Source organism: Penicillium chermesinum, assembly GCF_028974085.1.
Source record: "Penicillium chermesinum strain IBT 19713 chromosome Unknown utg000008l:1.0-1752722.0:1.0-1753981.0, whole genome shotgun sequence".
NCBI lineage: Eukaryota > Fungi > Ascomycota > Eurotiomycetes > Eurotiales > Aspergillaceae > Penicillium > Penicillium chermesinum.
Genome location: NW_026695318.1, coordinates 419,655 through 434,019, shown reverse-complemented (window position 1 = coordinate 434,019; position 14,365 = coordinate 419,655). Strand labels below are relative to the sequence as shown.

General features: G+C 52.6%; 6 protein-coding genes across 6 annotated transcripts; 1 reads left to right on the top strand and 5 right to left on the bottom strand.

Annotated features, from left to right (window-relative positions):
* Window positions 1-465: 465 nt before the first annotated feature.
* N7468_009947 (3-hydroxyacyl-CoA dehydrogenase family protein) lies at window positions 466-1,679 on the top strand (the record flags this gene model as incomplete). Its single annotated transcript, XM_058479242.1, has 5 exons — window positions 466-795; window positions 874-1,039; window positions 1,108-1,128; window positions 1,193-1,319; window positions 1,388-1,679. 5 exons carry the CDS (start codon window positions 466-468, stop codon window positions 1,677-1,679), a joined length of 936 nt encoding a protein of 311 aa, XP_058325810.1.
* An 819-nt stretch (window positions 1,680-2,498) lies between these two features.
* Window positions 2,499-4,136, bottom strand: N7468_009946 (uncharacterized protein; the record flags this gene model as incomplete). The annotated part of the gene is made up of 2 exons (XM_058479241.1): window positions 2,499-3,529; window positions 3,635-4,136. 2 exons carry the CDS (start codon window positions 4,134-4,136, stop codon window positions 2,499-2,501), a joined length of 1,533 nt encoding a protein of 510 aa, XP_058325809.1.
* A 461-nt stretch (window positions 4,137-4,597) lies between these two features.
* Window positions 4,598-5,328, bottom strand: N7468_009945 (mitochondrial 54S ribosomal protein bL12m; the record flags this gene model as incomplete). The annotated part of the gene is made up of 2 exons (XM_058479240.1): window positions 4,598-4,936; window positions 5,089-5,328. The coding sequence occupies 2 exons, from the start codon at window positions 5,326-5,328 to the stop codon at window positions 4,598-4,600; spliced, it is 579 nt and encodes a 192-aa protein (XP_058325808.1).
* Window positions 5,329-5,945: 617 nt separating this feature from the next.
* N7468_009944 (chaperonin-containing T-complex subunit CCT8) lies at window positions 5,946-7,809 on the bottom strand (the record flags this gene model as incomplete). Its single annotated transcript, XM_058479239.1, has 3 exons — window positions 5,946-7,201; window positions 7,283-7,653; window positions 7,751-7,809. 3 exons carry the CDS (start codon window positions 7,807-7,809, stop codon window positions 5,946-5,948), a joined length of 1,686 nt encoding a protein of 561 aa, XP_058325807.1.
* A 312-nt stretch (window positions 7,810-8,121) lies between these two features.
* N7468_009943 (M48 family metallopeptidase) lies at window positions 8,122-9,234 on the bottom strand (the record flags this gene model as incomplete). Its single annotated transcript, XM_058479238.1, has 2 exons — window positions 8,122-8,868; window positions 9,124-9,234. The coding sequence occupies 2 exons, from the start codon at window positions 9,232-9,234 to the stop codon at window positions 8,122-8,124; spliced, it is 858 nt and encodes a 285-aa protein (XP_058325806.1).
* Window positions 9,235-10,118: 884 nt separating this feature from the next.
* Window positions 10,119-13,288, bottom strand: N7468_009942 (vWFA and PH domain-containing RING finger protein; the record flags this gene model as incomplete). The annotated part of the gene is made up of 2 exons (XM_058479237.1): window positions 10,119-12,961; window positions 13,045-13,288. The coding sequence occupies 2 exons, from the start codon at window positions 13,286-13,288 to the stop codon at window positions 10,119-10,121; spliced, it is 3,087 nt and encodes a 1,028-aa protein (XP_058325805.1).
* Window positions 13,289-14,365: the final 1,077 nt, after the last annotated feature.

Genomic DNA, 14,365 nt, shown 5'->3' with positions numbered 1-14,365 from the left:
TGTCGCAACCACCTTAAGCAACCAGTGGGCGTTTTTCGGAAGAAACAGACTGAGAAGAAATCAAGTCGAGCCAGGTATAGAACATGATAATGAAGGCTTTCGCAGACAGAGGTGCAAGTAGAATTTAAACCCTTTTTTTGTAAGGTAGCAGGTACTATCCAATGGCCAGAGGCCTACTTTCAAGCGTCCAATAGTATACCTATAACTCTACATTTCCAAGGTCAGACCCATGTACATATCCCACTAGTATTGACATACAAATCTGGTTCCATCTGGCAAATCAGACTGTGCTGCACTAAACCACCCAGGTCTCGAAGTATATACGCACCGATCCCAGTCACGGCACCGTCAAAACAAATTCGCCCAAAGGTCTTGGCAAAGGGCGGATCCGGGGTCATCCGGCGCGGGAGACCAGAAAGCGTGAAATGGGAGATCCAATCCGTAGCCACTCCACGGCCTCCGAGCATGTCGCCAATCCAGAAAGCTGTGACGTTATTGGGTGCGGGAACGCAGGGCACGCGCTTGGCGTACATGGTAAGGTTCCTCCCGTTGCACATCCGCCAAAGCAGAACGGCGCCTAAGCTTGTGAAACATCAGTGGTCCCGCTGCGGCCAACCTGTCTATCTGATCGATAAGAACAAGAGCCAGCTGGATCGCGCGTGGAAGCAGATCCAGTCGCTTCGGGATCAGGGGAGTTACCTGGGCTCGGATGGCTCTGGAAAATGGGGCGATGTTATTCGTGCTTCTAGTGACGAGCTGAAACCGGCTCTCGCGGAGTCCTGGCTGACAGTCGAGGTAAGGAAGGGGGGAGGGGGAAGAGGGGGGGGGTTTTTTTCAAGCATTCTGGGCTACAAGTGTTAATAGTGTGTCTAGTGTGTGCCGGAGTCTCTTGCGCTGAAAAAAACTGTTGTGCAGGAGCTGGATAGCTTGGCCGGGCAGCAGACCATTGTCGCTTCAAACTCGAGCAGCTACACGATTACAGAGATTCTGGATTCCTTGAAGCTGAAGTTCCCCGATCGCTTTGCAAGTTTGCATTCGTGTAGGTTGTCCCTCAAACGATATCTAGTCTAAGGGAAAGCGATCACTAATACCCTCGGGCCGTTCTAGACTGGCCGCCTGAAACCCCTGGTAAGTGAAAGGGAGGGTGGCGAATCCCAACTTGTAGCATATATGACTGACTGGTTCTTTCCAGCAATTGAGATTATGGGAGACCAACATACGCGACCTGACATCATCTCCCTGCTGAAAGAGCAAACCCGACAACATGGGTTTGAGCCGTTCCACGTGCGGAAGTCATCGACTGGGTATATTTACAACAGGTAAGGGATATCATCCAGCGAACGCCCTCCGGCTGGGAAATAAGTGGGGCACAAGCTAATTCGATCAGAATCTGGGCTGCTATCAAACGCGAAGCCCTATTCACTATTCAAGAGGGGGTTGCCACTCCAGAGGAAGTGGATGGGATCTTCAAAGCGGTTCTCAAGACTCCGAAAGGGCCGTGTGAACAGATGGATGTGGTTGGACTGGATGTCGTGCTGGACATCGAGAACCACTATGCGGAGGTCCGCCCGGGACTTCCTGACGAGCCGCGGAAGCTCTTGAAAGAGATGCTCGCTCAGGGGAAATTGGGCGTGAAGTCAGGAAGCGGCTTCTTTGAATATAAGGGGAAAGAACATTGATAGCAAAGCCCTTGCTGCCAGGATGCTACATCTTCCAGGCCCAGTCCAAACTAAACGAGAGACGGAATCTGGAGAATGTGAGCCTTTGAGGGATCTACTTCGCCGCTACGACTTAGTAAATAGTCTGGTAGAAGCGGACTATCCCTCCAACTAGACGTACCCTACTCCCATAGATAGATGCAAGATAATTTATAAAGCCTCTTATCAATACTTGGTATATAAAGCAAATGGCGTCCCGTAATATATTAGCCCGATGTGCCATCTCGAATCCCCAGGGAAGTGCTTCTCCGGATCCATCCATGACACAATGAATTACCATCACAGCACTATATTTGAAGACGAAATCCTTTTGGTTTAGTGTGGCACGACAATGCGTCGGGGAAAGGGTAGCTGGTTTGAGTGGCTGATCGTTCTTGGTTCCTTTTGGCAAGGGATTTTCGAAGGAGTCGCCTGTGTATAGTAAAGAGACAGACTGCTCGACGGTGGGAAGCTCCTCTTCATGAAGCTCAACAGCGGCGGAGTGGAAGTGGAGATGTCCATGGGGTTGATTGGAGCTGGGGCGCTTCTAGCGGCCCCGCATCAAGCATACTCAACGTCGGAAAAGTTTCTACAGATTCGAGGCCTATTCGGAAGCTGGACCTCGTATGGGCATATTCATAAATCAGGACTCACACTTTTTGCTGCAGCAGGAGGCGGGGGACTACCCCTAAATCATCTGCAAGAGAACTATAGTTATGCCGAAGGCAGAATAGATTCAAAGGTATAAGATTTGATGAATATTTACAAGTAGTGTTGTACAGAGAGTCCGGGAACTGCCCTCTAGCGCACCGGCAACATCTTCTTCGGAATGGCAATTTCATAATTGATGTCATTCCAATGCTTCACCATCTCCAGGGCCTTGGGCCCGTAGAGCGGATCAGCATCCAATCCACCTTTCAGCACGTTATCCATCCAAGCCAAGCCGGCTTGATACTGCTTGTCGTCGCGGTATAGCAGGCCAGCCATCATACCGGCCCTAATATCACCGTGATCAACACTGGTTAAGTACCACTCAAAGGCGAGATTCTTGTACTCGAAGATCGAACTTTCGATCGGCGCAGCCCACCACTTCCAGAAACGGCTGAGAATAGTCGACCCTGGCTCCAAATCCCACGTAGACCGATCGTCGGGGTCATACGCAGGCAGAGCCCTTTGGTCCCGGGTGGGGAATTCACCCAGACTCGTGCGGAAGTAAAAGTTGGCTAAGAAGAAACACGCCTTTGCAGAACCGCCCGTAGCAGCCTTCGCCATGGCCTCTTCGTACGCATCGTAATCCTTGTTGTTCATCATCAACGACGCATAATCGACCAGCGCATCGATATCGTTAAACTCCAGCGCCGCCTTGAGGGTCCAATCGTCCGATTTCTCATAGTAATCCTTCGCCTCCTTCCTCCCCTGGCCTTCCAGCCGCGCTGCAACGGAAGCAAAGATCACCGCGCCCAGCCGAAGAGGCGACTCGATCTGGCCGCCCAACGTAATGTCTTCCACCGGACCTGGCCGATCCCGGGTCGCGACCAGGCAAGGCATGATCTTGTCCTCCAATAATTCCAAAGCTTGGGTGTATTTGCCCCGCAGACTCAGAATCTTCGCGTGGAGCAGCATGGCAGGCGGAAATCCCTGGTTCGAGAGCTTTGCAACTTCTTTGTTCCAAATCGTATCCCCCGGGACACCATCATCTCGCAGCTGCTGCCGTGCGACAAGCACGACCGGAATCCGGGCTTTGGCCCTGGCGCACGAGTGCAGAATCCATATCTTCAGCCCTGAATCCCTATGTGTGGTCATGAATCCGATTCGCCAAATTGCGTCGACATCTTTGTGGGGTGGAAATTAGCTCTATGCTTGTTGTGCGGACCGGCCATATGAAGACTGGACAATTGCCTCCAATCCTCGCATAATGGAAACCAGCAGCGACGTACCTGATGAAATAGCCTTGATCGCATTCGCGTTAGGCCTCCCCTCGAAAGAGGCGCGAACCAAACGCCGCCCGATCTCTTGGAACTTGCCATAGCTTATACTGCGCGGAATCACGCCATCCCGAATTCCAGCCTCGTACAATGCCGGCGCTTCGAGCTGCACATCCCGGAGCACTGATTCGTATTGCCCTTCCTTGCCCACGTAAAGGGAGAGACCATCTGAGTCGACCGAGTACGACGGCCGCCCGGCGTTGACCCACGACTGGGCGTGAGCACTGCGCACTTCCCGATCTAATTTCCTTCGCCGAGTTGCAGGAGCCGGCGCTGCTTGTCTTTCTTGGGTGCTGTGAAATGACCGGGTCGTAGCGTGCGAGGGTTGGACATCGGGGGTCAGGAATGGTGCGGGTAAAGCGAGATGTGAGATGCGCAGGAGCGCTGAGGAGGTCGTGGGAAACGCTTTTGGGAGGTGATGCACCTTCCGGAGCGCCATTGCTGGCCTCGCCATGTTAGGCGTCTGTGAATGGTGGCGAGGGGCGCAATGAAACGGGGAGATATTGACGACCAGTGGAGAGGGTTGAGATTCGAAGCTATTTTCGCGCGGAAACTTGGGTAGGTTACATGATCAACTTCCAAAACGCTCGACACCACTCTACTCTAGCTAACTGCTTCACACAAAACTCGTACGCTCAGAACGACGATATTTACCATATTCTGTTTTCTTTTTTTATACGGATTGAACATGCCCAAATGCATCAATTAAACAAAACGAACCCTCCGTGGGCTCGAAACAGTATGCGTATAATGTACATTGCCCTCCACCACTAGGGCCAATCAAACGCTCTAAGATATTGGTCAAGTCGTACAGAAAAGAAGTCAGAGGAGAGAGCCTGGATCCACCTCCATCCACTCCCCGTCTCGCCAGATACAAATCAAAACAATCGCCGTCTTATTCCAACGTTTCCCCTTCTACTCCATGACAGCCTTGGCACCCAGACCCTTGAGGGTCTCGAGGATCTTCTCTGCCTCCTCCTTTGGCACGGACTCCTTCATGACCTTCGGCACGGACTCAACGAACTTCTTGCTGTCCACCAGTGACAGGCCGAGCATGTTCTTAATCTCCTTGATGACCTTGGGCTTGGCGGCGGCATCGAACGACTCCAGCTTGAGGTTGAACAGGGTCTTCTCGGCGGCGGCGGGCGCGGCTTCCTCCTCCTCGGCAGCGGGAGCAGCAGCGGCGGCTCCAGGGCTACCACCGGCAGCCATGGCGAAACCGCCGACGGGGAGGTCGGGGATGTTCAGACGGGTCTGGATACGGACGTGTTAGGCCCACGTTTGCATTTCCGAGAATCGGAGCGTGATTGAGTTTCAATTCACGAGATTCCAGATGAGAGAATGAATTGGAAAGCGAGTTGACTGCTCGTTCAATCACGTAGAATTTTTTTTTAGTAGCAACGCACCTTCAAGCTGGACACCAAGTCCGCAGTCTCCAACAGGGTCAATTGGCTGATCTGATCGACAATCTGTGCGATTTTGGGGTTGGCAGGGGCAGCGGCCGCAGCCTCGGTCGACTCCCATCGTCGACTGCTGGGTGTGCGCGTCGTGGGCAGATATGTGGATGCGATGCGCAGGGAGGATGGACGGACGGAGCCGGAGAGCTGTCGGCAGCAGCGTGCTGCGGCTTGGGTGGAGAAGGACATGGCGGCTGGCGTATTAAATCTCCGGGGAGAATGAGAAGAATAGGGTTGAAGAAAGAAAAGCCGCGTGGGAGAAACACAAGGGGATAGCTTCGCCGCGATGCGTGCAAAAAGACAAGCGTGAGTGTCGGGGAAAATCTCAATGTCACGTGGTCTGATCAGTCAGCAGATTATGGTTTGCCCCGGCGGCAGAGTATGGGAGCACGCGAGTATCGGTCCTGATAATGCTTGTTAATGATGAAGAAGGGACATTAGGGGTATGAATTTCGGCATGATCGGTTGAGCATGATTCATGAGAAAACACCACTTCGTAGTGAGAGCCTAGCTGATCGCGGATGGCTCCGTTATACTAGGAGATATCCACGAAATCAACAGACACATGCCACCTTGACCTGTAAATTCAGCCTCAGCGTGGGTTCTCTCATTTAAACGCATGACTACTCTCCAAATATACATATACACATGTGAAGCAATACTGTACGGATGTATTATAATTCAGCTATACACCAAACGAACTTTTTTTTTTTCGTGATATCGTACGCAAATCTATACCCTCGGGTCTGAAAGTCCGAAGCCAGCCTTAGAGAGAAACAACGTTCATCACATTCCTAAACAGTCATTTAATCCTCGTCCCAGTTGGGGTTCGGACCAGGTGGCTTAGGTCCACCCGCCTGTCGCGCGACGATGATCTGATCAACGCCCAGCACGGTGCGGGCAGACTCACTAGCCAGACGGATAGCCCAGCTCTTAGAGGCCATCAGATCAAGGATGCCCTCATCGACGGCATCAAGCGTTCCGTCTGATGAGCCAACCTCCAGGTCGACGCCAGTAGTCCAGTAGGGCTCTTCGTCGGACTCCTCGTCCTCCTCTTCGGTAGAGTTGCGGTGGTGTGCGGTGTAAAGGCGGGAGAGAACCTCGGTGGCATCGAGACCGGCTGACTCGGCCAGTGTGCGGGGGATGACCTCAAAGGCTTCGGCATATTTGCGGATGGCATACTGGGGTAGGCCGGGAGTCTTGTCAGCGAAGTTGGAAATGCGTTCCACAAGCTGGATCTCGGTGGCGCCCGCTCCGGGGACAAGCCGAGGGTCCTTAGTGATGGCCTTGACGGCGTTCACGCCGTCATCGATGGCGCGCTCAACGTCATCCAGGTGGTTCTGGGTCGCACCGCGAAGGACAATGGTGGCAGTTCGGGTGACGGCAGAGCCGTCCTCTTGTCGGAAGACGGTCACGCGGTCTCCGCCAATCTCAGTGGTCTCGACTACATCCACGCTGCCCATCTCGTCGGGCATGGGGGCACCCAGACGAGCTAGTGGGCTGGCTCCCACGACGCGGCACAGGCGGCGCAACTCGAACTTGGAGAGGATCTTGACGACGAGAATGTTGAAACGGTTGAGGTAGTGCAGGGCAAGGTCGCCAACGGTAGAACCAGCAACAAGAACACGGACACCGGAGTCGTAGATCTCCTTGATGGCGGTCTCCAGACGCTCTTCCTCGCCCTTGGTGAAGTCCATCATTTCTTGGGCATTCTTCAACAGCACAGTGCCCTTGGTCTCGGTCTGCTGGATATCGATAGGGCAGTTGAACACACCGACCTTGGCCTTGCTAGCCTTCTTCACAATTCCATCGGGCTCACGTCCGAAAACCATGCCCTTCACAACCTTAGATTGTTCCAAGCTACCACCCATGATCTTAACAACACGCACGTTATCGACGTTGAAGTTGACGGGGTTCTTGGGAAGCACAGCTAGGACAGCCTCGGCCACCAAACCAGCCAGGATATCCTCTGCGCCAGACTGCTTGCTTGCGATCACCGTTCGGAGGGCCTTGCTGAGTTCTGCAGTCGAACGCATCTCCTTCAGTCGGTCCACCTCGAGATCTAAACGGGGAGATGGCCCATGTTAGCCCACATTTATAATCCATGGCAGGTAAACCCCAATTACTCCTCGCAACAACATACCCTCTAAGGTCTTCAAGGCAAAATTCTGTGCCTTCTCGTAACCCTGCACAATATCACTGGTCTTCAATCCCATGCGAATGAGCTCCTCGGCCTTCTTCAATAGCTCGCCAGCCAGAACGATAACCAAGTTCGTGCCATCACCCATCTCGGAGTCCTGCTGCTGACTGGCCATAACCAGTAGCTTAGCAGCAGGGTGGACGACATCCAATTCACGCAGGATAGTAGCGGCATCGGAGGTCAAGATCATCTTCTGCAGGTGGTTGATGACGATCTTGTTGCGGCCGTAGGGACCGAGGGAGGTCTGTACAGTGCCGGAGATAGCCTGGCAGGCTTCGATGTTGCGGATAACGGCTCCATCCTCGGCGTCGTGGCTGCATTGGCGTGGTTAGTTCTGTTTCTCTGGTGGCTGCTGCGGGACAGATAAGGAGGTGTGGGCTGGCTCCGGTGAGAGCAGGCCCTGCTGCATACCTCTGATACCCAGGCTTGAAGAGCCCAGCCTGGGAGGGCCCGGGAATGGATAACGACATTTCCTGAGGTCGCTTCCGGGAAAGATGCGACTGGTTCTAGGGGTGGAGGGAGAGTGTTTGATGAACTCGAGTGTGCCGGGGGTTTTTTTGGGAAGCTTAACGGGGGGACGGTGGGTTTGCTCCGTTTGCACGAGGGGAACTACTCGCCAGTTATGGACCGATATGGAACTCCCAGTACTGCCTTTTTCTCATAACGAGTATGTAATTTTGCTTTGGATATTGGTTAACTAGGAGATATTCCAGGATTATTGACAGACATCTAATTTACATTATTAAACCCCAACCCCAGTCTTCCAGATCACTTCGCATGATCTAATTCATATGGCCAAATGCACTATAGAATCCAGGCACATGTCTCCCGATGGAGCTACACCCATTCTCCACATAGAGATTATTCGCCTTATCCAATAACTTACGGATAGCCTCCTCCCGATTATAACTCGAAGGATGAGTCGACATGAACTGAGGTGGAGCTCCCTTCTCCTGCTTTTGCATGGACGCCCAAAGCGTCGCCGCAGCTTCGGGGTTGTAGCAGGCCTTGGCCATCATCATGAGACCGATATGATCCGCCTCTGACTCCTGCGTCCGCGAATTTGGCAAACCCCACATAAAATTCATCACCAAAGATGATAGTTGACCCGACACATCGAATAAAAGAGCTGTGAGAAATGCCGCTCCCATCGTCAGGAAGTGGTTACTCATCCGCTCTGCAGGGTGATGCGCGACCGTGTGTGCGATTTCGTGGCCCAGGACTGCTGCTATGCCATCCTCCGTCTTGCATATTGGAAGTATGCCGGTATACACGAAGACCTTACCGCCCGGGATCACAAAGGCGTTCGCAACGCGGTCATCTTTGATGACGTGGACTTTCCAGTCGACGTTTTCGAGACCCGAGAATGGAATAAGCCGTTGCAATACTCGGTCTACTGTTCTTGTGAGCGGGTGCGAGTCGGGCAGCACTTTCCCGCGCTCTGCTTGGAGCGTTTCGCGGTAGGTCTGCTCGCCCATGCGCAATTCCTGCTCGTAGGAAACGATGTTAAAGCGCCGTCGGCCGGTCACCTACAAACGAGAAGCTTGTCAGGAAACTTCACAGGAGATCGAAATTATATCAGAGGGCCAATTTAGGGCTCTAGGTAGTGTCTTGCGCTTACCTCTACTATATCAGTGTTAAGCAAGTAGATGCCCGATATACCGAGACCGATACCGACGAAGTGGATTGGCCTTGCTCGTGAAATTATCGAAAAAAAGAACGACCGAGGACCTCCTCCTCCTCCGCCACCGAAGCGATTATATTGGTATTGCTGATAATTAAACCTGGGGCTGGATGAATATGGCCTTCGGCCGATGGACATTATTGAAGAGGGTGCGATTCGGGATGAGGTACTGCGACACGAATTTAATCCCAAGGGAAGTCGCTGGGAACATGCGTCAGAGTTCCATCTGGACGGTATTCGAGGAGCAGCTGTTGGTGTCTGCCATGGCTGTGCGCGAGTCTGAAGGTTGGGTTGCGCGGATGGAATTTGCGCGCGCGCCGCCCGTAGGAGACGGGCGCCGCTGAGAGGCCGTGAAAAGGGGGCGCTTAGCATAGCCTTGCAGGAAGTTGGAGGTAATAGCGTAGACTCTGAGCAGGATAGTCAAGAGAGTCGAAAGGAACTGAAGCGGACTCGGAGCGCAGGCGGAGTACGAATACAGCTCGGCGATAAGCGCATGGCGATAAGAACTTTAGAAGGATCCAGAGTCTAGTGGGCGCATCCACTATAAGTTGTAACCAGTACATCTATCTTCACGATATACTCGATATCCAAGTATCTAATCACAGACTTGGGGAAAAATATAGAGCAAAGAAAATAAAAAAAGAAAAACGAGAAGAAAAAAAAAATTCCATGCAATATATAGTCATTATTCAGGGCAGATAAATTATGCAAAAAATAGGTAAGTCAGGTAGATCATCATCACTTCAAAAAAAAGCCCACCCCATCCTCACACCAAACCAAAGACCATCAGAGTTATTGCAGAGTAACAAATATGTCCAATATAATACCAGTCCAAACAGGAAAGTATAAAGACATCAAAAAGATAGCTCCAAGCATCATGCTGCAGTCATTCGGGGAACACAAGTGGTATCATAGGGAAAATTGGAAATCGAAAAATCAGGAATAAAGAGGAAACGAGATGTCCAAGTCATGAGCCGACTCCATGGTACAAGGGCTAAAAAAAAATCCGGAGTATGGGGAAATGAAAAGACGAGCGAAAGAAAAACCAGGTATAGAAGCAGTAGATAGAAGAGAGAGGAGAACGAATGAGGCATTCTACTCTTCGGTTAAAGCGTCATCACCCATCTCACGCCAGTCCTTTGATCGGTCAGTCAGACGGCGAACACCGGCAATCCGTTGAGCCCAATGGGCCTCAGATGGAGTGCGGTAAGTGTAGGCACGTTGTGACGAGATAACTCCGATACTTTGCAGGACAGCCTTGCGAGAGTCGCGGCCAAAGACGGCCGGGTGGTTGATCCATTCCAGCGCAGAGTCTAGATCAGCATTCAGGGCTTTCATAGTCTCGGTGTCAATGGACGAGGCTGGGGTGATGGTAGCTGTGTCAGATGCTGACGAAGAATTCTCAGCGAACGACGAGGTATTTGTGTCCGAGTTGGGAGTATCAACTCGGCTGCCCGGTTCGCTGTTGCCAGTTGGCCGGCCAGGCGGCACAGGCGGCAAGCCACCCTTACCGAGGCCTTTGAGGATACTGCGGGTCTCATTCAGCAGATGCTGGGCTCGATCGTGTTGACCGCGAGACACGAGAGTCAGGGCTCGGGTCAACATGTCGGAGGTAAGTAGCTCCATACGACGCTGGACAATAGATGGGTGAGGAGGGATGGGAGGAGAGGATGGGCGCTGCGACTTGGCTCTAGGGTTTGGCGGAAGCATGGTGATGGCAAGGAGTGAAGGGCGTGGGGAGTGTGTGAGGTGACCATCGCGGAGAAGGTCACCATAAGTCAGATCAGCTTGAATCAACGGGACTTCCTCCACGCTAAGCACTCGCTCCCCGTCGCCATCCGAACCGCCAAGTGCCTCCAGTCCAGAAACGAGACTCTCCCAGGCATCCTGCGGTGCATTCTCTTGGGCAGCACTGTCGGGTGTGATGGCCAGTTGCACCAAGACATCGCGCTTATCGCCAAAACGAAGATCGCCCAGGGCTGCTTCAGCATCTCGGCCAGTAGCACGTTTAGTAGTGTGCAGAGCACCGCTGATCTTGACGAATTTGGCCGGTGACCCCTCTGGCAGATGAAGCTTCAACTTCACATTCTGGTGGGAAGTGGTCTGGATAGCACCCAAGCAACCGGCGACACATTCCCGCAGCATCATCCAATCCTTTACATACAAATAGGAACCCTTGGTCCGAGTGGACAGCTCGATCATAGTGTCAGGCTTGTGTGTGAGGCCGAGACCGAACGAATGAATGCTGACTTTAGCAGCCTCGGCGCGAGAGACGACAAAATCGACACTTTCAGGGTCTGAGGTGGAAGAGTCGCTGATAAGTAGAATCGTTGAGACGGGATTGCTGAGCTTGCGCTGCATTAAGAGATCCATAGCCACATTGGCGCCTTCCACAACATCTGCACGAAGACTCTTCTGGCCAACGGGACGGATTGAATCCAGGACCTTGTTCCATCCGTTCCAGCTTTTCGTGGTCATACCGACCACGGGGACTCCGCCGCCGCTAGAGCCAAATGTAACGAGTCCCATGCGGTCTCGGGGACCAAGGTTCTGAACAAGGAACTTGAGAGCATCACGCAGAAGTGTGATCTTCAGGCCTTGCATAGATGAAGAAACAGGGATGACGACGACGAGGTCAAGAGGGACATGGAAAGTATCGATCGTAGGAGCTTCAATGTCTGGGTTGGTGTATTCTGTAATGGCAGTGTTGTTGGATTTGCTAGCACCGTGGGATGAATTGAGCGACGCTTGACGTTGGATCCGGCCGTTACGGAAGTCTTCCTCCTCAGTTCCCGACTCGAGTTCGTATTCATTTGGACGCAGCAAATGGTCCGCTAGGTGAAGGTCTTGCAAGGCCCGTCGCCAGGTCTCGAGTTGTTCGCGGCTGTTGAATTGCAGATAGAAGTAAGGAAGCTCGCTAACGGAAAGGTTGAGAGAGAGGACATTCTCATCGCCTGAGGACTCGATGGACTTCAAGTGCTTCTTGATCAAGATGGAACCCTTCAAAGTACAGCGAGTTGGCTTGCGCTTTCCTGACTCGTCCACCTGATGCTGGGTATTGCCATTGCTCTTCTTTTCCTTGACACAAATGAGCATTTCAGCAAACAAGAAGCATTCCAACTCTTGCCATGATTCCCGATCCTTGCCTACGCGCATGTGACCGTACATTCGTAACTTGCCAAAGCGCTGGAACTCGAGGCCGTGCCAGTTGTCCACTCGGGTTCTCAATTCTTCTGCAATATCATCGAAGTTTTCTGTCGGCTCAATCTGAAGAGACCGGGCCTCTTGTGAGCCACCAAAGCGAGCAGACAAAGGTTCGTCGAGATTGTGCTGGCCGGATGGCGCACCTCGCAAGTCTTCCGAGTTGGGATGCCAACTACCCTCGGGGACTTCGACGGTGATCAGACAAGTAAGAGATTGCTGCTGACGGGATCGAGTCATGGTAGGGAATTCGCTGCGCACAGTCACAATGGGAGCGGGAATGGGGTTTTTGATAGTCGCGGCACGGGGAGCCACTTCCGACTCCATAGCTTGCACGTCGTAGTCATGGCGGCGGCCGCTGCCGGTTTGTTGGGCCTCGTAGTCGCCGGAAGAACCAGTTGCACTGCCATTGCGAGAGTGTGGCGCCCGAGTGGCTGCGGCGGTTAACCGTTCCACGCGTTCCCGCTGACTCGAGGTATCGTGACTACCACGTCGAGACGAATAATTTACAGAGAAGTTTCCGGTTTGGGGAGTAAAAGCAGCACTCTGGGGGGAGAATACTCCTGTTTGAGGGGTGAAGGGAGCTGTCTGGGGAGTTTGCGGGTAGCGATGCCCCATTTCACTAGGGGGTCGGTGGGAGGATGGCGTCTCCCATGGAGTAGGAGTCTGAACGCCACTCCTTAACGTTGCATTGTCATTGTTCATCGTCACCGAGCGCACGATGTTACTAATTTTTTCTATAGTTCCCTCGTTAGAGCGGGTCTTTCACATGTCAAAAGGCCAAATTTTGTTTCTTGGGCCTCGAAGGGTCAAAACCAACCGATATCCAATACATTGCCACCGCGGCTCGTGTCCAGTCCTAACGGCGCATTGCATGTGGGACAATATTGGGACTCGGATTCCCGAATATATTCGTAGAAGCAGGCTTCGTGGGACACGTGGCTGCAGGAAAACTGGAGCACCCGCTCACCCCGCAAGGTATGCTCAAGGGGCTCCTCGCAGACAGCGCATTCGCTGCCGATGAAGGTCCTTTCCCTGCGGGTTCTTGTACGATCTATCTCCATGGGGCCGGTTGGGAGCCTGCCCGATCTCGAATTAAACGACACGCGGGAGCGGTTGGAATGCTCCGGTAAGATACCCGACTCGGGATAGTTTGAGCGAACGGAGCCAGCAACAGTCGAGGGGGGCACGAGGCCGAGTAGGAGTGTCTGTATAGTTGGAGAGGGCACTTTCGGCACGATCAGACTTGCGAGCAAAAGAACGTATGGAACGAAAGGTTGAGCGGGACGGCGAGTCCAGGTGCGATGGAAACTCTGTACGTCACCGATGCAGGTTAGCCATGCGGGGGCCAAATCACAGATTACCTAGGCTGAGTTGCAGGGAAGTATGGAATGGGTCGAAAATGTGGCAGAGAATGTTTGGGCTATCAGGGGAGGAAGGATGGTTTTAGAGCGGACATCCATCTAGAACTCGCACGCGAAGATGGTCTCGGGTCAAGAATGGAGCCTGGGGGGGGGGTGTACCTAGACTTCAGACGAATAACGTACCAGGAACTTGGGACTTGCGTTTAGATCTGCCTAGAAAACCAATTTCAGGTAGAAAGGTGCTTGAATCGCTCCCAGACTTGGAATCCGACCTGGGTGAAGAGCGAGGTTTCCACATGGGGAGTCTAGCAGCCAACGCAGGTGGGGGAAGTCAAGGATAAAAGAGGAAGGAAAAGAAGACGCCCCCGAAACCTAAAAGGAGCATCCAAAATTGAAAATTAGAAATTCAAAAAATATAAATTCCCAAAGGGGCGGATGCCGTTTGGCTTTGGAGGGAGCGAAGAAGATCGCGCTATCACCAAGCGGATCTAGTGGAATACAAAGTACAATTGCAGTGTATTCCGCCCGCTGTACGGAGTACCCGACGTACTGCATGTACTGCATGTACGGAACGTATCACCTGTAAATTCTCCGGCCTTTCGGATTGGCCCAGCTGCAAGTAAATTACAGCTTCGAGATGTGCAATGAGAGGGGGGGTTGCTGAGCAAAGGTACGTAATAAGTAATGAAAAAGACCTAAAGGAAGAAAAAGAAAAAAGGAAAAAGAAAAAAGGGAAAAGAAAAAAAAGGAGAGACTGTAGACGATCAATGGGACCAG